General features: G+C 50.4%; 1 protein-coding gene across 1 annotated transcript in view; it reads left to right on the plus strand.

The window, feature by feature from the left end:
• The window catches only part of CHST3 (carbohydrate sulfotransferase 3), a gene marked incomplete at its 3' end in the record, with an annotated part of 35,809 nt that extends 22,537 nt beyond the window's left edge, over nt 1–13,272 (plus strand). The window contains exons 2-3 of the mRNA XM_082673881.1: nt 10,386–10,607; nt 11,991–13,272. Of these exons, the coding sequence (XP_082530007.1) occupies nt 10,450–10,607; nt 11,991–13,272 (1,440 nt within the window). The 5' untranslated portion in view covers nt 10,386–10,449. The remainder of the gene's footprint in view (nt 1–10,385; nt 10,608–11,990) is intronic.
• Nucleotides 13,273–22,843: the final 9,571 nt, after the last annotated feature.

Raw genomic sequence — 22,843 nt, forward strand, 5'->3', positions numbered from 1 at the left:
ACTGTATTAAGCTAGTTGGAACATGTGGCCTCCAGTTCTTGTCACAGCAAGAGAAGAGAGGACCTGGGGAATGTGTGGGATCATTTTACAGGACTTGAAGTGGCTTATATCACTTTAACCTACATCCCCACAGGTCAGAACCTGGTCACTGGCCCAACCTAACTGCAGGAGGGGCTGGGGAAGGTAGAGAGCATGTGGGTATCCGGTGAGCACCAAGTTTCTGCCAGTTGTTTCCCTAGAATTTCACCCACACAATATATTATGGAACATTTGGTTCTTCAATCCAGTATGGGAAAAAGTGGCACCACGCATCATTTTGATTTGCCCGTATATGCTTTCTTTAGGCAACTGGCCTCAACCTCTTTCTGCTGTAATACCCATGGCAGATTATGTTCACACTCAAGACGCACTCCAATGGACTTGCCCAAATTTTCCCCAAATCCAAAAAACACTTTGTAGGAAAGCCCTAAGACTTCTAAAATTTTTGGCTCTTATTCATAAAAACATACAAAGGCATGTGAGTGACAATATAAAATTAGCCGTGTGAAGATCTCTGCCAGCTGTGGTGTGGAAGGGATTGGCAGCCATTCTGTGCAGTGTCCTAGGCTCTCTGTAACGCTACCTCCTCTATCATTCATGAAAGCACAAGCCAAGCGAGGGAGAAAGGTAGAATTATAAGAACCTTGCATCCATTGCAGTTCTTTTCAAAAGGAATTTTTTTTTTTTTGCAAATTTTGATGCTTTAACTATTCTTAATGACCTCACCATTAATTGTAATCTGTGGTGTTTTGTTCAGTAAAGGCCTTTATGTGTTAAATGAAAGGCTTGGAGGATGGATGTACAAGGCACATGTGCTTGAATGGAAGGTTTATGTAGGAGGAGACTTGGAATTTGGCTGGCATTGAGGGGTGATGTCAGACAGCAGAATGGTAAACTAAAGGAGGGTGAGGAATTTTGTTTGGTAGCCAGTAAGGATCCCGTAAAGTTGGAGGGGCAAACTGGTTTTATCTCACATGCCAGCTCTAATGGATTGGCACTGCACTGAGAAGGCTTATGAGGCTACAGCTAGTCTCAGCTGAAAAGAGGACAATGATTGATTAGTGATGTCTGCCCCAGGCATAGGACTGCTGAGTGGAATGTGTACCATTTGTTTGACATCCCTGTGCTGAAGGTTATTGAGTGAGCTAAGCTATGAGAGTCAGGGTGATAAAGTTTGGCAGGGCCATCACTAACCTGGGAGGCAGGAGACCTATGTAGTAGTTCAAGTTTTGTCACCATCCAGTTATGCCTTGGTCAAGCACTTCCCTTCTCTGAACCTGAATTGCTATAGATGAAAAAAGAGGAAGCGTGGATAAGAAAATTTCCAAGTCCTTTCCAATCCTGACATTCTGCAGTTTTAGGGCAAAAGCCATGTTTTTCATGATTGGTGGGGTAGTGTATAGGACAAATTTCTCTTGGACCTTTCCGAAAGAAATGCACACTTGCACAGTTGAAGGCAAGTACAGCTAGAGTTGGGAAGCCGAGCTGCTTTGTGTAAGGCTGCTGGCCTGAGTCCCTGCTGACAGCATGATTTTGTCCTGGGGGCAAAATCCACTGGCATTCAACTTGACCTCAGCCTGACAGATCTGAGGCCTGATGCCTCTGTTCACCACAGCCAGAGTGGAGCTGGCTACTCCGCAGGGCTCCATTGTACCCCATGGCTTCTGTCATTCTGCAGCCACACTCCTGTCAGCGCACTCAGCACTTCCTGGAGATGGGAGGCCGTATGGAATTTGTGAGCAGCTCTGGCCTATAGGGAAGCTGGGGAGAGAGCATCCTTAAGGGTTCTGCCTATGGTGTTTCTGGGTCTCTCTTCGGCTGCTCTGCTGCTTCAGGGCTACAGGTGACTGCAGTGCTCGGGATGGGGAAAGTCAGCAAGTTTACCCCCAAATGAGGCTGAGAGAGGATGAGATGCCCAGAGCCAAATGCTATCCATAAATGAGCAGATGTTGGCTCTGCCTGAGGGGTGTCTCTAGCTGTGGTCAGATCAGGTTATCACTGTTTCCTACACCCTGGTATTTTTAGGGGACTGAGACCCCCACCCCACTGCAACCATTCCAGTACTTGCCACTAGTCACAAGCCACAGAGTCTGCTGCATCTGTAAAGACAGGGTGAGTGGTTCCTTAGTAGGACCATTTATCACAACTTGGGCTTGGATTAAGCATTTCACCAGCATCTTACTGAATTCCTCACGACCACTGAGTATACAGTAGATGCTGTTAAGTGTCCCATTTATAAATAATGAAACCACTCAAGTATAAGTTCCTTTCCTAAGGTCACAGGGCTTCAAAGTCAATATGTAAAAGCAAAGAAGTCAAGACAGTCACTGTATAATTTGTTCAGGCTTTTCCAAGATGTCTGTCTGTGTCTCTATGTCTGTCTCTCTGTCTCTGTCTCTTTCCCTCTCTCTCTCTACATATAAAATCAATGGCATGTTAGTCATCTTCCTCACTAACATGGGGGAAGAGAAACTACAAGAAACTCAGCCAATTCTTAAACACAGTTATGAATCCATTCATTCACCTCACAAACATTATGAGCCCTGCCACGTGCCAGGCGCTGTGGGTGCAGCAGAGAACAGGAATGCTGTCCAAGGAAGGAACCAGGGATCCTCCTGGAGTCCTTTGTTGCCCTCCTTCACCCTGCCTATTGTTTATGAATTCTTTTTTACTGTGGAAAATAGACATACCATAAAATGTACTATTTTAACTTTTTTTTTTTTTTTTTTTTTGCTGTACGCAGGCCTCTCACTGTTGTGGCCTCTCCCGTTGCGGAGCACAGGCTCCGGACGCGCAGGCTCAGCGGCCATGGCTTACGGGCCCAGCCGCTCTGCGGCATGTGGGATCTTCCCAGACTGGGGCACGAACCCGTGTCCCCTGCATCAGCAGGCGGACTCTCAACCACTGCGCCACCAGGAAGCCCCTATTTTAACCATTTTTAAGTGCACAGTTCAGTGGCATTAAGTGTATTCATGTTGTGCCACCTTCACCACTATCCACCTCCAGAACTTTTTCATTTTCCCAAACTGACACTGTGCCCTCATTAAACACCAGCTCCCCATTTCCCCTCCCCCCAGGGCCAGGCAACCACCCTTCTCCTTTCTGTCTCTACGAATTGCGCTCCTCTAGGTACCTCATGTACGTTGAATCATACGGGATTTGTCCTTTTGTGTTTGGCTTATTTCACTTCATAAGCATTACTGTCCTCAAGGCTCATCCACGCTATGCAAGTCACATGCACCACGCGGGTTTCCTTAAGGTTTCACATGTCTGTCCTTCCTCTTGTCCACTCTGTCCCTGCTTGCTCAGGCCGCCTCCTCTCTCCTGGACCAGTGCAGAAGGGACAGCCTGCTCTCCCGGCCTCCAGTCCTTCCTTCTTCCAATGCATTTTCCACGCCGCTTTCAAAGTAATCTTACATTTCTCTTTTTAAGCTTCAGATGAGATTTTAAAGCTTATTCATTAAAGTGGTACATGTGCATGGTTGTCAAAAATTCAAATCCAAAAGGGTAGAAAGTGAAAAGAATCATCACTTAATACTCCATTTTTGTAGCTGCGCATCAGCGTTTTTAACCCCTGCCTGGCTTGCTTTCATTGTGCCAATGCACTGCAGTTACTTAGCCAGCCCTGTCTGCTGAGACACTCAAGTCGCTTCTCACACGTTGGACTTCCAGAGCTGGGTGCACATCCTTGGCCACGAATCTCAGCCCACGTCCAGGTCGGTTCCAAAGAAGCCAACAGACTCCTCACCAGGCTGCCTGGCTGCATGGCTAGGGGCCTCCTGGATACCAGCCTCTGCTGCAGCTCCTGACTGGGCAAGGGCTGGAAAGCCCAGAGCAGTGGGTCGGCTCCGACGTGGCCCAGGGCCTAGGGTTCAGCGTGAGAGGCACGGGAGGTACCTGTGCGGACAGGGAGGCTGGGACTGTTCTCGGGGCCCGTATCCGTGCAGCCATCAGCGTTCTGCACAGGATGTGCTTCTCACACAGCTGAGCAGGCCCTGGGGGTAGAGAGCGTGCTGCCCCATACCCCCGCACAGCCAAACGGGGCCGAGGGGCAGCGGGGTCTGTCCCGGCCAGGGCTGGCTCCCTCCGAGTCTGTGGAGGCCCCACCCCCACCAGGCTGGCCTCAGCCCCTTGGTCCACCTCGTGGCTCTGGCCCACAGCTTCTCACGAGTTCTTGGATGCCCACTGCCACTCAGGTGACACATACCCCCACCTTTGGAGCACGTACTCTGGCTCTATCTTGGCTGAGGTTGGACATGTGCCCAAAAGGAAGTTTTAGATGGTTTGTTCTTGGGAGAGGAAGCTGGAGCCCTGGGATGTGAGGGACCTGGGGAGGAATGATAGCCCCAGGCTGCGCAGGGGAGCATCCGTCAGCCAGGCCTCCATCCACTTCCTCCTTCTCTCATTCCTTCGCTCACTGGTTCATCCAACGGCTCCTGGCCATTTACTCTCTTGTCAGATGCTAAGCTCGACAGCCCAAGCCATCTCTGGGCGTCCCTTTGTGAAACAGAACCTTGCCTGGACAGGCCCCTGGATGGATTCCTGCATCCCCCAAGCAGAGGTCACCTATGAGCACGTGCGCTCCTGCCCTCCGTCTCCACTCTAGGGGATCCAGAGACAACTCACAGAAAGCCCCCCGAGGTCTCCCTTCCCGGGTGTCTGGCGACACGGCATGGTTGCGGCAGCCTCCCGGCCCCCGAGGGCTGCCGCTCATGAGTTAGTTCAGAATTTTCCCACGATGGGCTTCACTGCTCGCATCTCTGCCCAGGAGCCTCGTCCATCTCAGCTCCTGGCCTCCCTCGGCTCAGGCGGCTGCCCCTCCTGCCCAGTGCAAAGGCTGTGAGCAGGGCCTGCCACAGCTGAGGCCCCAGTCCCCACTGTGCTCTTGGCCGCGAGCAAGACAAGGGAGGGGAGTGGAGCTTTGCTGCCTGATGCAACGTCTGGCAGGGCCCATCCCTTATCAGAGCGCCATTCACAGCAGACTCTGGGACCCCACCTCCCCCCACGGGAGGCAGCGGCGGGCCCAGGGCCTGCCTGGGAGCCATCCAAGTAGAAAGCTGTTCTCTTGTGAAGGCCCCTTGCCAGGTCACGAGGGAGGCCTGAGCAGAAAGGCCTCCGAGGGGAGAGCCGGGTAGGGGAGCTGGTGCCTCGAGTTTCGGGCCTTAGATCACAGCCTGCTTTCTTTCCAGTGCGCTCCCTCACTGAGATTGCCTGGGATGCCTTCGCTGGTTTCTGCCCTCCCTACTGTTAGCCCATAGCTGGAGAGACTTGGAACTGAAAGCCACAAGGCCTAGTTTCTTTATCCTAAAAAAGGCATCCCGGATTGATATAATTCAAGAGACTGATGTATGTGAAGCCCCAAGCGCCAAGGTTTGCCCATAGTACACACTCGTAGCACACACATGTAGTATATACGTGTAGTACCCGCTCAGCCCACGCTTGTAGTACACACTCAGGACATATAATCAGCGCATACCCGCAGCACAGGTCACAGTGCGCACATATGCTTCACTCAGGGAACAATGGCTTTTTCTTCTTCCTCTTTGTATTTTCCATCAACTTAGAATGATTAAGCATCTCACAGTGGGCTAAGTGCTTTGGAAAAGGCATCCATCTATTCATTCTACGAAAATTATGAGACACCTACTGTGCCTGGTGCACATAGAGCAGGGCACTGGGCATACAAGGATGAAGCAGACAGAGAGCTCTCCCCTCAGAGAGCTCACACTCCAGTGACTGAAATAGGCAGCAAACAAGTACACTTCCATCCTGGAAGGAAGTAAAGCAGGGTGCAGAGAGGGAACATGATAGGGAGAGGGGAGATGGTCAACTTTAGGTCAGTGGTCAGGGAAGGACTCCGGAGGAGGGGACATTTGAGCTGAGTACTGAGTATAACTGGGCCCAGGACGGCTGCCCCACTCCCCACTGCATCCAGGCAGAGCTGGGCTGGCACCTGCCCCTGGTGCCCTGGAAATATGACCTCCACTGGCATCCCAGCAGGGACGTGCCACCTTTTCCTTTGGCTGTCACAATTTCCTTTTGCTGGTGTTGGGGGGCAGGAAGGTATCAAGTACTCCCCTGGGAGATGGCATCCATCAAGTAAAGGAAGAGATTTTTCATTCTTCCCATGAGCTAAGCAAGGGGGGCACCACGGGTTTGGGGAGGGAGGTAGTTTTGTCCAGTGTCACAGATATCACAGACACACTTCTTGCAAAGGGCCTCCTGCAGGCCAGGTTCTACCTGAGTGACCCCCATCCCAGCCCTGTCCTCGTCCCTCATGACCCGTGACCTCCTGGCATCTGTGACCCTCTGCTACCCCCGGGTCTAAACCTCTCTCGCCTGCCTGCCCACTTGCCTGCTGGCCTGCCAAAGCTAACCCTAGGGGTAGCCTGCCTGGGCAGGGCAAAGGAGCCAACAGCCTGCCTGCGGTTTCATTTGGAGGGAGTTTTCACCCTTGCGTCTTCCTTTTAGGGCAATGTCGTGAAGGTTCTCAGGAATCTGGTATTATTCGGGGGGTGAGGGGGCTGGGACAGCGACTCGAAAATAGAAACAGTGCCCGGAAGGGAGGGGAGGAGAAGGTTCAGGATCTTTGTCATCGAGGCAGCCAAAGTTGTAAATCTTACCAAAGATGTTAGACCCAAAAGAGAGAAGACAGTGAACGCAACTCCCCCTGGGCCACACCTGCCTTTTCTCCCTCTCCCATGTACCAGATACTGCTCCTCACAGCAACCACCCTTTCCATGCTACCAGTGAAGAAAGTGAGGCCCAGAGAGGTTAAGTCACTTATACAATGCTACACAGCATGGTAGACATGCAGAAAGGACAAGAGCCCAGGACTTTTGGTCCTAGCTCCTTCTGCTTCCATCACATCATCAGATCCAGGCAACTCTCAGCTGAGAGCCGAGAGAGAAGAAAGCCAGGATTTCAACCCTTTGTGCTCTGCAGACTCAGTACTGGGGCTCACCCTCCCAGCAGGATAGGTGGCCTTGCATCCCACCACAGGCTAAACTGGGTGCATGGGGAACATGGCCCTGCCCGGCATTCTGCAAACGAATGCTGACAGCCTTCCAGGCACCAGCTTCAACGGGTTGACTCACCAGTGATTTGCTGGGCAGCTGATATATGGTGGATGCCATTCTAGACGCTGGTCCTGACTTCAGAGAACTTGCAGTCTGGGAATGGGAGAAAGACAGACCATCAGCTGGAAAGCCCAACCACATGTGCTATGGCGGGGGTGGGGGGGTGTCACTGTGGAACATCAAGAGGCTGGAATGACGTCGATCTGAGAGGGGTGATCAGGCTGCCGCTGGAGGAACCTTGGGCAAATAAATTAATCTCTCTCAACCTCAGTTTCCTCATCTGTAAAATGGGCTGGTCGCTACCTAATAGGGCTTTTGTGAAATGAGGAAATGCAAATCAAGTGCTTAGCTTGACACCAGGCATAGAGTAGTAACTTTATAAATTTCAATAAATTTCATCTACCCATATCCTTCTAGTTGACTCTTTCAACCAGAGTGTAAGCCCCATGAGGGCATGGGCTGGGTCTGCTTGTTCACTGCTGTATTGCCAGTGCCTAGAATGGCACATAGGAGGTGCTCAGAAAATATCTGCTTAATGAGTGCATAGGAAATGGCCCAGAAGAATTAGGAAGAGGCAAAAATATTCAGTTGCCCTTGAAATGGCCTTGCGGCCCTCTTCCCTCCTGGCTCCCCTCCAACTGCCCACACTCACAAAGCACCCCAGCATTCTGCCAGGGAGAGCTGCCCACTGCCGCACCACCACTCCGCCCTGCACAGCTGAGGAGCTCCACTCCAGCTGCCAGGGTACACATCTGTCTTCTCACAAGCCTCACTGCTTTCTCCAGAGGGTAGATTTTCTGGCTGTCCCTAAAGCCACTTCCATTGTGTGATGAAGGTGCAGCCCTGGGACCCTCCTTTCTGCCCTCCCACTCCCCCATGTCATCAGCTTGGAAGAAATTCATTATTCCCAGAAAGAAGGATGGTCCTGGATGTCCTGCACAAGGTCACAATAAGATTTTTCCAAACTTGGAGCAGACTGTCTCCCATGGATGAGGGTCCTTGTGGAGAAAGGGATAGACTTTTGGAAGAGGGGGTTGTGCTGGAATCTTGCGGCTTGTGGTATGGGACAGTGTGTGTGTGTGTGTGTGTGATGGTGAGGACGAGTGAAAGAAATGGTGATTCAGCCTCCATTGGGCAATGGTGTTTTTACTCCAGCTTTAAAAAATATATACACTTTCCGCTAAGAGTCATTTATCCCTTTAACCATTCTGTCATTTAGCAGCCATGCATGAGTGTCTCCTGTGTGCCTGGCCCAGTGCTAAGGGATAATGAGGGAGCCAGACAAACTCCCCGTCCTCCCCAAAGGGATGATTAGCACTGAACAAGTCATTACAAGTGGGCCTGCTTTATGACAAAGTCTCAGGTGCTTAAAGAGAGTCTTTGTACTGTGGCGGGGCGGAGGAGGCCCTAACCTATCCCGGGGAAGCTGCCCCACGAAGCTGAGACCCGAAGGCCAAGGCCATGTGAAGGATTTTGTTAGAATTCACATGCTATGGTGGAAAACCTTTAGTTAATTTTTAAAAATTTATACATCCGGGACTTCCCTGGTAGCACAATGGTTAAGAATCTGCCTGCCAATGCAGGGGACACGGGCTCAATCCCTGGTCCGGGAAGATCCCACATGCCGCAGAGCAACTAAGCCCATGTACCACAACTACTGAGCCTGCGCTCTAGAACCCGCGAGCCACAACTACTGAAGCCCACGCACCTAGAGCCCATGCTCCGCAACAAGAGAAGCCGCTGCAATGAGAAGCCCATGCACCACAACGAAGAGTAGCCCCCGCTCATCGCAACTAGAGAAAGCCCGCACGCAGCAACGAAGACCCAACGCAGCCAAAAAAAAAAAAAAAAAAAAATTATACATCTGCATGGTAAAATTTCTAATAGTGCACAATGTTACACAGCAAACACTAAGACTCACCCCACCCTTCTCTCCTGACCTACCCGTCCCTTTGTTACAGGCCTTGTGTATGCCTGTGGTCACAGTCCACTTTTCTCTCCCTTAATTTTTTTTTTTCAAATGGGATCATACTACATCAGAGGTTCTCAACCTGGGATGATTTTGTACCTCCCCCCTGCCCAGAGGACATTAGACAACGTCTGGAGATATTTTTGATTGTCACATCTGAGCAAAGGGGATTCTACTGTTATCTAATGAGTAGAGGCCAAGGATGCTGTTAAACATCCTACAATGCACAGGACAATCCCCACAACAGAGAATGATCTGATCTAAAATGTTATTAGTGCTGACATAAAAAAGAACGAAATAATGCCATTTGCAGCAACATGGATGGACCTAGATTGTCATACTGCGTGAAGTAAGTCAGAGAAAGACAAATATCATATGAAATTGATTATATGTGGAATATCAAAAAAAGGCACAAATGAACTTATTTACAAAACAGAAATAGAGTCACAGATGTAGAAAACAAACTTATGGCTACCAAGGGGGAAAGCGGGGGCATAAATTGGGAGATTGGGATTGACATATACACACTACTATATATAAAGTAGATAACTAATAAGGACATACTGTATAGCACAGGGAACTCTGTAATGACCTATATGGAAAAAGAATCTTAAAAAGAGGGGATATATGTATACGTATAACTGATTCACTCTGCTGTACAGCAGAAACTAACAACATTGTAAATCAACTACACTCCAATAAAATTTTTTTAAAAGCCAATAGTGCTGACGCTAAGAAACCCTAGCCTATATAAACACACTATGTCTGCAGCTTGCTTATGTATAATATATACACATTATTTATATATAAAATTATAACATATTGGGTTGGCCAAAAAGTTCGTTTGGGTTTTTCTGTAACATCTTACGGAAAATCCTGAGCGAACTTTCTGGCCAACCCAATATATAGTAGATTATTCACGTCAGCATTAGTAGATCCACCTCATTATTCTTCGTGGCTGCATAATAATCCACTGCTTGCTCCAGCATATTTTATTTAGATGTTTTCACTCTTTGGCTATTGCAAACATGTTTACTGCAAGGAGTATTCTTTTCATACACTTGCCTTTCAGTCATGTGTGAAGTCAAAGCATAAACTGCTGGAAGTGACATGGACGAATCAGAAGGTTCATTGGTATTTTGAATGACCTCATTTCAAGTCTCTGGGGCATAGTCCATTGGGAGAGTGGGTCTGGGGTTCTGACAAAACAGGGCTGTGGTCCCCAAAAGTCTGGTGGAAAAGCTCCTGTTTGTTCTCATCTACAGACAAGGGTGTCCTGACTGCTCATCTCTCCACAGGACCAGGTGTCCCCCACCTGAACAACGAGCCAGGTCCTGAGTGATGTCCCCAAGCTGAGTGCCCATGGCCCTACCCTTCCCCATGGAGAAAGGACTCACTCTGCCCCAGGACTGCCGACACTTTCTGCACAGCCTGAGAATGAGGAGCAAATATGCCCTTTTCCTTGCTTTTGTGGTGGTGGTTTTTGTCTTCATTGAAAAGGAAAATAAAATCATATCAAGGTGAGGGATGCAAGCCCAAGTCTTCCCTGTCAAGGTGGGGTGGGTGGGGGCAGAGAGGTAGCTTATAGGGCTGTCTGTGGACCTACAAAGGCAATCCCTCAACCAGTAATCATCAGACCTCTCCTGTGCCCAGGCAGTAGGTCATGCCCATGTCCTCATGACCGCACAGCTGTGAGACTTGGGCTCCAGACTCAGGCAGTCTGAGGTGGAATCCTGATTCTGGCACTTTTTTTTGGCCGCAGCGCACGTCTTTCAGGATCTTAGTCCCCCCACCAGGGATTGAACCCATGACCCCTGCAGTGGAAGTATGGAGTCCTAACTACTGGACTGCCAGGGAATTCCCCTGATTCTGGCCCTTTCTAGCTGTGACAGCTTAGACAAATTATTTCACTTTTCTGTCTTAAGTCTCTCTTCTGTAAAATGTGACTAATAATGGGGCCTGCCTTGTTGTAAAGATTAAATAAGAAAATGTAAAAGTGTTTAGCCCTGTGCCTGACACACAGTTGGTGTCCTGTACTTGCTGGCTGTGGTTATTATTATTAATTAACTTCCTGGCCTAGGATGATGCCTCACATTAACAGCATATCTCCTATACCAATCTGAAGTCATGGATGAGGGTGAGGCAGGGTCCTGGTACAGATACTGTGGTGGGCAGGGCTGCCATGTTCAGCTGCCCAGGTTGTGCACTGTTCAACTCCAGGGGTGTGCACTCACAACAGCTACGCTGGGAATGCTGCCCCCTAGAGTTGGCAGTGTACCGCTGTGTGCAGTGGCCCTGCTAGTGGGCCTGCAAGACATAGAAAGATTTCACAGACCTTCTCTCCCAAGCACAACCCCTGCAAGAAAGCATCAACCAGGATGGGTAGGTTAGGAATAGGGCTATGTAGTAGGCACTATGTCAGTGCCCTGCCTGGGTTCCTTAGCATGGACTGCTCCAGTTTGTGCCTACTGGGTCCTATTGCAAGATCCTGCAACTCTCCACCTGAGGGCATTCTCTCCACCTGCACACTGGCAAGCCACAAGTCCTGGGGAGTAAATGCCTCTGGGAGCAGCCCTCAGTCAAGGCCAACTGGGAGCTTCACACCCCTTGGGTAGAGAATCCTGAGGTGTGTTCTATCTACACCGTCTCCTGGGGTTCCTCCGGCAGAGCGATTTGGCCACAGGGGTAGCCTGCTCACCCTTATGGACTTCCTTTCCTCCCTGCCTCACTTCCCTACCCCTCTACCCGTTCTTCCTGTGATCAAGTCCCAAATAAACTACTTACACTCAAATCCTTGCCTCAGAGTCGGCTTCTGGGTGATTATCCTGGGATGCTCCTCAGGGTGGCACAGGGGATGGAGTCCCCAGTCAGTCATTGACCCCGGTATCCCTCTGTTCTCACAGGGTCTCGGACAAACTGAAGCAGATCCCCCAATCCCCGGCAGATGCCAATAGCACCGACCCAGCCCTAGTCTTGGCCGAGAACGCATCCCTCCTGTCCCTGAGTGAGCTGGATTCGGCCTTCACGCAGCTGCAGAGCCGCCTGCGAAACCTCAGTCTGCAGCTAGGCGTGGCGCCGGCAGAGGAGGCTGAGGAGGAGACCACAGAGTGGGAGCAGGAGTCCCGCCCACCCGCCGAGGCCCCGCCCCGGCGCCACTTGCTCCTCATGGCCACCACGCGCACGGGCTCCTCGTTTGTGGGCGAGTTCTTCAATCAGCAGGGCAACATCTTCTACCTCTTTGAGCCGCTGTGGCACATCGAGCGCACGGTGTCTTTCGAGCAGGGCGGCGCCAACGCCGCAGGCTCGGCCCTGGTATACCGCGACGTGCTCAAGCAGCTCTTCCTGTGCGACCTGTACCTCCTGGAGCATTTCATCATCCCGGCACCCGAGGACCACCTGACCCAGTTCGTGTTCCGCCGGGGCTCCAGCCGCTCCCTCTGCGAGGACCCCGTCTGCACGCCCCTCGTCAAGAAGGTATTCGAGAAGTACCCCTGCAAGAACCGCCGCTGCGGCCTCCTCAACATGACGCTGGCCTCCGAGGCCTGCCGCCGCAAGGAGCACATGGCAATCAAGGCCGTCCGCATACGGCAGCTGGAGTTCCTGCAGCCGCTGGCCGAGGACCCCCGTCTGGACCTCCGCGTCATCCAGCTGGTGCGCGACCCCCGCGCTGTGCTAGCCTCCCGCATGGTGGCCTTCGCCGACAAGTACGAGACCTGGAAGAACTGGCTGGCCAAGGGACAGGACCAGCTGAGGGAGGAGGAGGTGCTGCGGCTGAAGGGCAACTGTGAGAGCATCCGCCTGTCCGCTGAGCTGGGCCTGAGGCAGCCGGCCTGGCTGCGGGGCCGTTACATGCTGGTGCGCTACGAGGACGTGGCCCTCAGGCCGCTGCAGAAGGCCCAGGAGATGTACCGCTTTGCAGGCATTCCCCTGACCCCGCAGGTGGAGGACTGGATCCAGAAGAACACCCAGGCGGCGCACGACGGCATCTACTCCACGCAGAAGAACTCCTCGGAGCAGTTTGAGAAGTGGCGCTTCAGCATGCCCTTCAAGCTAGCGCAGGTGGTACAGGCTGCCTGCGGCCCCGCCATGCGCCTCTTTGGCTACAAGCCTGTGCAGGACGCCGCCTCGCTCTCCAACCGCTCCGTCAGCCTGCTGGAGGAGCGCGGCACCTTCTGGGTCACGTAGGGGACCCGGGGCGTCGAGCACCCCTCCTGGTGAAAGCCCCGCCTTGCCTGCCTCACCCAGGCCAGCTGGGAGACTGCAGCGCCGCCGCGGGGGTGGGCAGGAAGACGTGCAGGGCGTAGGTGGCGCCTGCGCTGTAGAAGTAGGCCCTGAGCCCGCTCGCTTCCCGCCCTAGCTGTGGGCCTGGAGCTTCCCGCTGAGAACAGGACAGTGGCCAGTCCTTTTGAGGGCTGCAAACCCAGACCTAAGGGGCTGTGGTGTCCTGAGCAGGCCCAGGCAGGCCCGAGCCTATTGACAAGCCTTTCTCGCCTCTCTTTCCCTCTCTCTGTCTCTGTCTCTCTCTCTGTCTCTCTCTCTCTCTCTCTCACACACACACACACACACACACACACACACACACACACACAGAAATATACATGAAACACACATAGGTGCCTGTAGACCCTGTGGGTCAGAGTCCACAAATATTTAACAACCAGAAGGGGTTTCAGACACTGACTAGCCACAGTCAGACCCCCTGCTGTACTCAGTGTCAACCTTTCAGTTTCCGAATTTCTCCATAATCCAGTGTGGCATCTGGGTGGGTCCCTGGGGAGAGGTGAAATCAGCTCTATATAGAGCTACAAAACAAACATACACATATAAAGACAAATACCTACACTCACACCACACAGAGAGGCAGAAGAACATAAAAACACAAACACACACACAGAAAAAACCTTCCCCGTTGCCTTATGCTTTATCTGTATCACACACCTAAAGAAAAGCCTCTGCTTACCTTTTAGAGTTATTCGGGGAGGGGGGAATGATATACGGTCATGGGCCATGACCCTGTTCCCCATCCAAGCTCGAGGCTGAACGGTGGATGCAGAACTGCCAAGTCCATGGCCTCTGCCCACCTTAGATGCTCGTGGCTACCTCCCCTGACCCATTCATGTCCTTGCTGCTAGCAGGCAGCATGGTTTGAAATGGCGTGGCTGGCCCTCGTGTGATTGCAGCCCGAAGACCCTGTCCTAGCTCAGTTGGCTCCCCGAGAGCAGGTCCATATTTGAAAGCGGCCTCAAGCCTGACTGGCAGGAGCATCAGTGGTCCCTGGAGGCAAAAGGCAGCTCATGAGTCCTGTCATTTCCGGCCAGGCCGCTGTGGGGCAAGGCGCAGAAGGAAATACAGAGTGCTCCTAAGGGAGAAGTCACATCAGGATACCCCGTCCCCCGAGAAGACAGGGACAGAGGTCAGCCACATGGTTGGTCGTCATGGTTATGTGGTTAGTGTCTGGAATTCCTCATTTAGGGCTCTGGGAAGAGTATTGCTCAATGTGGGATGGGGTGCATGTTTTATTTTTTTTTAAGTTATTTATGGTTTGGTCTCTTGTGGCTGTGTTTTCAGGTTTGTTTCTACAGGAGTGCTGCTTGGAAGCATTGTGGGCTTGAGGGGCTGAGGGGGGCCAGGAAGACCAGTGGGGAGCACTTTGGCTCCTGCTGGAGGAAGAGGAGGAGGAGCCTTCCCCCAGAAGAACCAGAGCCAAGGTGGCCACATGGCAGCCCACAGCGCCCCACGGGCTTTTTTGTTTGATCCAACGTGGAACAAATGTCAGAAACCAGTGGCGTTCTTTGCTGAGTGTCCAGAGGCAGCATAAATTAGCAATCCTCATCCCCTCCCCAAGAAGAGGCCAGATTTGAACATCTCTCCCAGGTCCTAACATATTTCCTGGGGCGTCAGGGTCCTGTGACCAAGCAGATGTCCCCAGAGTGGAAGCGTTTCCCCATTCCCACCCCAAACTAGGGAGCAGCACTCAGTACCACCTCAGAACTTGCAGGAAGCGTCAGCAGTTCACTAAGGGCTATTTCTGATTTCCTGGACAACCTCTGTATCAGATCCGTCTCATTGTCAAGCCCAGAGGGCTGAGTTTTGTTTTGAGTATTATGGGGAGCAGGGAAATACAGGATCTGGGTCCAGCTAGTGTTGCCATAGGGAAGGGGGGGGTGTCCTGGCAGGAAGCCAGCCTTTGAAAAGGTGAGGACAGTGGCCATCTTGTGGGATCCATTACAGTCAGTGCGTTTGAGCTGCTGGGTCTCCATCACCATGGATTCAGCCAATCGAGGAAGTCTCTAGGTTTTCTGTTCCAAGAATAAATTGTGCCGGGAAATGGCTCTAATCTGGGGTCCAAAGGGACTCCAGCTCTGAAAACTTGATCCTGGGGCAGAGTGGGGCCAGGATGATTCTGGCAGGCCCAGAAGTACTGGCCATTCTTCCCCAGACCTTGCCCTGCTCCCTCCACTGTTCCCCACCTGGGGGTGGTGGGAGGCAGGAACCTCTATCCAAGGCCCTTTCTGGTTCCTGGGGCCCTCCTAGTGTGGACTGCAGACTTCTTCCTTCTTCCCTTACTGTGCCTCTGGGGCCAAGGCCTCCACCCCTGAGCTCTGAGGACTATGCCGAGAATGGACCTTTGGGACTTCTCAGGACATTATCAATTTGTACACTGCAGGTTGACTTAATTTATTTATTTTGTGAAAAAGAAGAGACAGAAAATATTTTATTTTTTGCAGGGACTCAAAGCTGTACCCAAATCAAAAAAGACGATAATAATAGAAACCATTCACTTCATACATACAAGGACACTCCAAGACGATTCAGAATACACGAGAGGACAAAACTGAGCGTGGGAGTCACGATGGCCGCAGGGTATTTTTTTAGCTCGGTTTCCTCTTGTTGATTTGAAGATATGACAGTAAGGCCCTTTCTGCTATATTACCTTTGTCCAGGTATCTGAAATAGGACACACCTCAAGAGAGTGTTGCCTTGGGCTTAGCAATGCTCTGGGAACCCTTGGGGTTTAGGGAGGAGAGGGAGGGATGACTACTGACTCTACACTCCATGGGACCTGGTTGGAGTAACGTGTGAGGGGTTTTCAGCAGGGAGCTGGGCTAGGGGAGGTGGTCCAGCTGGGAGCTAGTGCCTCCTCTTCCAGCGAGGCCAGCCCTGGTTTCTCTGCTCCCTCTGGCCCCCCACGAGCCTTCACCTCCACAGCACCCACCTGCCTGGAGACAGAGGGAGTGTTGAGGCCTCACCTCCGCCCACCGCCAGCTTCCTGGGAACAAGAGGCTCATTCAGCAATGAGCGTTTATTCGTTTTTCTTTTTCTTCATGAAGACCTCTTTAGCCCAGCCTATAAAAATAGTTCAGAACATTCCAGGCCTTGGTGAGACAGGGCAGTGTCCAACACCCTCAGGCTGTCGCCACTGCTGCCCATTCCTGGCTTCTCCTCTGGGCCTTGTTTATAAACCTTGGAGTGGATGAGGACATGGGGGGAAGGGTCTTTGGGAGCAGGATTTTGCGGGGGCAGGATTCCTGAGTCCCATGAAGAGGGAAAAAGAAGAAGCAGATCTCTGTAGCATGGCCCTTGCAGGTTATCACCAACTTATTATTAAGGTTGAGAGACATAAGCAAATTCTAGCCCTCTGTCCCTTTATGTGATGCACTCACTTGAAAATAAGTAACCAAATGAACAGGGGAAAAAAATGTTTCCCTGCCAGCACCCTCAGCCTGGGAGCTATGCCAGAGGCTGGTCTAATGGGGCAGCTGCTAACCAAACCCTTAAGAGCAGAGGACCCAACCGACCCATTACAAGAACATCTTTCCCTTCCACCTCTGCTTTCTGAACAAGCTCCAGGAGGTCCCTGTCCCAGAAGACGTATGCTTGGCCTAGAGAGCAGACAGGAGATGTAAGCATCAGATGGTCTGGTCCTGACCCTGAAGGTCTCTTCCAGCCCTGGTTCTGTGTTAATTGACTATGAGGCCTATCCCTTCAGAAGCCCTGGATTATGAAGGACAGGGGCAGAAGACTGGATGGCTGTGTCCCCAAGGCAGTCCTCTCCCACTCCCATCCCCAAAGACTGAAAGCAAAGGTGGGTCTCAGAGGGGTGGGTTCCTGAGGCAGGGAGAGTGGGGTGGGGGAACAGATGCCTGCAGAGGATGCTCCTTCTTTAAACTTGTGCAGTCTGACAAGCTCCAAGAAGTGGATCTTGTTAGTCTGCACAAATTTAAAGAAGGAGCGTCCTCTGAGTTCCAAAGTTAATGAGTTTGCCTGTGAAGATTCCTAGCACATGGTCCAGCTAGAAGGCAGGGAGGCGGCCCAGAGTTTCCTGAATGTAGCCACATGGGCTTTCAACTGCCCATGGTTTCAGAAGAGTGGAAGCTGCTCTTTACCTCAAAAGGATGAAGCAGAGTTGGCAGCTCAGATGTCATAAGAACTTCAAGATCCTAGGGTCTTGTGACCTTTGTCATTCCATACTGTGCATGGGGGACTAGTTAGTTATGTGTTTCCAAGATTACATGGTACCATCCTCAGGGCCTAGCTCATACTGTAGACCAGGTATTTTATTTGTATTTATTTGTCAAATAAAATGACCTATGTTCCTTGCTTCTTCTGTCATTGGGCTTGAACTGGTCACCCCCTAAAGTCTCCCTTTCATCTGTACTTTCTAGGCCAAGTCTGCCTGGCTCCCCTGCTCCCTCCTGGTTCCTGCAAACTCTTTTTGCCAAGAATTTTGGCCCCCTGTCATGTTTCATGGGCGCATAGTACAGGATACCCCTTCATGGCCATACGTGGCCATGGTATGTACATATGTGTCCACACGTGTGTATGTGTAGCATGTAGCTCAGCCTGCTTGGCCATGTTGCTCCCAGCCCCCTTGCCGTCAATGTCCCAGATGTTCTTGTCGTGGCTACAATCTCCTGGAAACACAGGGGCTGCCTTCAGAAAGCTGGTGGCCACCACCAGTCAGGATCTTCTCTGCAGAACAGAATGTGAACCCATCACCTGATGGCTTACTTGATTTATTTAATTAAAAATGAAAACGCGCAATGAGCAGAATCTGAAATGTCTCTGCCCTCTTTTTTGCATTTATTCTCAGCAGCAACTGGGTTGTAAAAATTTAACAGGAAAATTTGTACGTCAATTATATCTCAATAAAGCTGGAGTGGGGAGGGGAATAGGAAAAAAAAAAAAAGTAACAGGGAAAAAAATTAGCAGCAGTAGGAAAGGGGTAACTTCCAGCATGAAGCAGGTCAGAAAAACTGCCTACTCTTCAGGGGTGAAAGGCACAAGGGAAGCACGGATAAGTGCAGAGGGTGTGATGAATATTCTTTTACCAGAATGGCAGAGCTGGTGATAACTGTTTGGAGTTGGCTACAAGGATGAGGTCTGAGAGAGAAATACCTCATCATTGTCGGGGAGGGACAAGAACATTAGCTAAAGGTCAGGGGACCTGGGGACAAGTCCCAGCCTTGCCACTCTCTGGCCCTGTGACCTTGGGCAAGTCACTTCCCTTAATCTGTACCCCAGTTTCCGTTAGAATGAAAGGTGTAATTAGTAGTTGATAACCATTGTTCCAAAAAAGTCCCTTTAGGGATGGATTGAAGTCAGCTGAAAGGGCAGGCAACGCTCTCACTGGGAGCAACTGTGCGTTCATTCACTTCACATGTTGAAAGAGTACTTAAGATTTCATTTGGCCTTCAACAAAATCTCAAAAATCACCTGAGATTACCAAGAACCCTTTCAACTAAGAAATTTAATGCAATTACATTGCTGTATCAGTCATATCAACTTAGTGCAAATTAAATTTCCACGCTTTTGTTTCCTAACAGCCACCTGGAGGGAATGGGCATTTCCTCAGGGAAAAGGGCGAGGGTTCCTTTTGGAACACAGAAAGACAAAGCTGGTGGAGCTTTGTGGGTTTGGGGACAGACGGGAAGTAGGAACTGCAGCAGCCATGAGGAGGCAGAGAAGAGCTGAGCACTGGGGACAACGGTCCCTGGAGTGAAGGGGTGACAGAGTGAAGCATGATATGAGGAAATGAGACCTCTTCCCCAAAACTCAAACCTGTATCTCTGTCATTCCACCCAGGCCAGGTCTTGGAAGCTCAAACCATTTCCCTCCCAACCCTTAAAATATAGGAGTCAGCACATGACATCCCGACCTGGGTGGAACCTCGGCCACCCCGTCCCCAGCCAGGTGCCATTGCTGTGTCCAATCTGCTGGGGACTGGATATATTTAGTTTAATTTCTAGGCTGTGTTTCCTACCACAAATGGCCACCTGGAGAACCAAATTGCCCTAATCACAGAGCAGAGACTAGCGACGTCCCCACGCACTGGCCCCCTCAGCCACCAGCCTAGGCTGAGCCTCTTTCCACTCCCAGACCTCTTAGGGTTCCTGAATCTTCCTGCACTACACCCCAAGTTATCCACCCTGGAAAGAAGCCGAACACCCCATGGGGTCTCGGAGGGGCAGTCAGCTGGCTCCATCCCTGCAGGCAGTTTGATCACCAGCAGAGAGAGGCCTTGGACTTGTGCCACTTGCTCACGGAGCCCTGCCAGGCCCCGCACTGCCAGGTCCTAGAGTCTGTAGCAGTGCCCCAAGTGTTTTTGGAGGAACTGTTGTCACCTAACCTCTCTTAAGAAGTCATAGTGCACATTAGTGCATTAAAGGCGCTTAGAAGCCCTGCTTTCCTCTGTCTGACCCAGCTTACCAGGATTCACTCATAACAAATTTTATGGGTGGAATTCTTTTACCATGAAAACTTTTTTTGTTTGCCAAACAAGATTTTCAAGACTTTGGCATTCTATAGAACAATGTGTACCTACCAGATACCTGCAAGTGTAAGACTAAAAGCCATGGTAAGCAGACAATAAGGTGGTAGGTGAAGTGGCTGGGGAGAAAAAGCCCAGGGTTTCAGGGCCCCATCCCACTTTCACATCATTCTCACTGAGCTGCAGGCCAGGGGCAAGAGTCAGCCTGTGTGGGGAGTAGCAGCCTCAGGGTCACTATGGGTCAGAGTTCACAGCTCCAAGGCATCCATGCAGCTGTCATAAAACCTCCCAGTTGCTTGAAACCCTTCGTGTCCTCAAATCAACCCACACCTGCAGGGCCTCTGTGGCATTACCCAAAAGATGTGTTGACCCCCACAGAGAGTGGAGACCCTGGAGAACCAGGCCAGGCATAAACACCACAGGACACTATTGATCTGAGAAACTAGAGCTTGGGGTCATTCTTAAAGGAGCCATTTCTGAAACAGCCGGACAAAGGTTACCAACAGTAAACGGGTTCCCTGGAGATGTAATCCCCTAGTAGCTAGTAAATCCCTTGCTAAATGCTGCTGTGCAGTTTATTAGAAGAGCAAGCAAGTAGTAAAGACTCAGCAGGAGAGGCTTCCTCAAGAAAATCAGAATAAGAGAAGGAAGGAAGGAAGGAAGGAAGGAAGGAAGGGAGGGAGGGAGGGAGGGAGGGAGGGAGGGAGGGAGGGATGGATGGAGGGAGGGAGGGGGGAGCAGAGAGTGACAGCTAGGAGGGGACATTCTCATGAGATGCAGGGGAAGAATAAAGCCAAGCTGCTGGAAAGAGCACCCATGAGAATAGCCAAAGCCATGATGCCGAAGCATTTAAGGGATGTCAGGGTCAGGCCAGGCCCAGGTACACACACAGCCCTGCACAGCACTGGCCATGGACCAAATCTACCCTGTGGATGTGTGGTCCATGCATGGTCTGCTTTTCTTTTTAACAACTGGCCACCACTTTAAAATTAAGGGATTTTATATAAAAACCAGATTTCTGCTTCCTCTTGAAAACTGGGTCACTTGGTTTGAATTACACCACAAGCTGATGCTGAGACAAAGATTTGAGAGCAAATGGTTTATGTCGGAGCTGCAGACAGCCTGGCAGGGGAGGAGGGGAAGAGGGGAGGAGACAGCCAGCCAAGGGTGCAGGGTTGAGCCAGCTGCCACCTTGGACAACTGGAGCTGAACACCTCCAGGAAGTGCATAAAGCTTGAACCTTGGAATGATCTGAGCTGAGGGGTGAGGTGAGGGAGCCCAAGAGTATTCCTACATCAAAGACCTGTCAGTCCCCACCTCCTAGAGCAATGGAAATAAAAACAAAAATAAACAAATGGGACCTAATGAAACTTAAAAGCTTTTGCACAGCAAAGGAAACCATAAACAAGACCAAAAGACAACCCTCATAATGGGAGAAAATATTTGCAAACGCATCCACGGACAAAGGATTAATCTCCAAAATATATAAACAGCTCATGCAGCTGAATATCAAAAAAACAAACAACCCAATCCAAAAATGGGCAGGAGACCTAAACAGACATTTCTCCAAAGACGACATACAGATGGCCAAGAAGCACATGAAAAGCTGCTCAACATCACTAATCATTAAAGAAATGCAAATCAAAACTACAATGAGGTATCACCTCACACCAGTTAGAATGTTCGTCATCAGAAAATCTACAAACAACAAATGCTGGAGAGGGTGTGGAGAAAAGGGAACCCTCTTGCACTGTTGGTGGGAATGTAAATTGATATAGCCACTATGGAGAACAGTATAGAGGTTCCTTAAAAAACTAAAAATAGAATTACCATATGACCCAGCATACTACGGGGCATATACCCAGAAAAAAAAACATAATTCAAAAAGACACATGCACCCCAATGTTCATTGCAGCACTATTTACAATAGCCAGGTCATGGAAGCAATCTAAATGCCCATCGACAGACAAATGAATAAAGAAGATGTGGTACATATATACAATGGAATATTACTCAGCCATAAAAAGGGACAAAACTGGGTCATTTGTAGAGACATGGATGGACCTAGAGACTGTCATACAGAGTGAAGTAAGTCAGAAAGAGAAAAACAAATATTGTATATTAATGCATATATGTGGAATCTAGAAAAATGATACAGATGAACTTGTTTGCAGGGCAGAAATAGAGACACAGATGTAGAGAACAAACGTATGGACACCAAGGGGGGAAGCGGGGGCAGGCTGGTGCTGGTGGGATGAATTATGAGATTGGGATTGACATATATACAGTAATATGTATAAAATAGATAACTAGGGCTTCCCTGGTGGCGCAGTGGTTGAGAGTCCGCCTGCCAATGCAGGGAACGTGGGTTCGTGCCCCGGTCCGGGAGGATCCCACAGGCCGCGGAGTGGCTGGGCTCGTGAGCCATGGCCGCTGGGCCTGCGCGTCCGGAGCCTGTGCTCCGCAACGGGAGACGCCGCAGCAGTGAGGGGCCCGCGTACCACCAAAAAAAAAAAAAAAAAAAAAAAAAAAGATAACTAATAAGAACCTACTGTATAAAAAGTAAATAAATAAAATTAAATTTTAAAAAGTTGTTCATATTTATACTTAAAAGAATTATACATTATATTGGTACAAAATCTCAGAGTTGCTAAATTATCAAGATCTAGAAAATGCCAAGTATATATTAAAATTTACCTATGCCAGTAAAAAAAAAAAAAAAGAAGACCTGTCAGTCTTTGGCTGAAGGTTGTTCCTCGGAAGTATTAATTCCCCAGCACTTGCCCTGCTGGCAGAACAACATTCCAGAATTCTGAAAAAAGCTGTCAGGCCCAGAGAGGAAGGAAGATACAAGTCGTTGAAAGTTTCCAGATCACAGCGCAAATTTCCAGTGAAAGGTGTGAGGGAGAAGAGGGGCCTGACAGCACCTGCTTCCTGGGGTGGTAGGTCACCTGGGGCTCTCATCCCAGCAGGAACAGCGGGCCT

This window comes from Grampus griseus, assembly GCF_964374135.1.
Source record: "Grampus griseus genome assembly, chromosome: 16".
NCBI classification, from domain to species: Eukaryota; Metazoa; Chordata; class Mammalia; order Artiodactyla; family Delphinidae; genus Grampus; species Grampus griseus.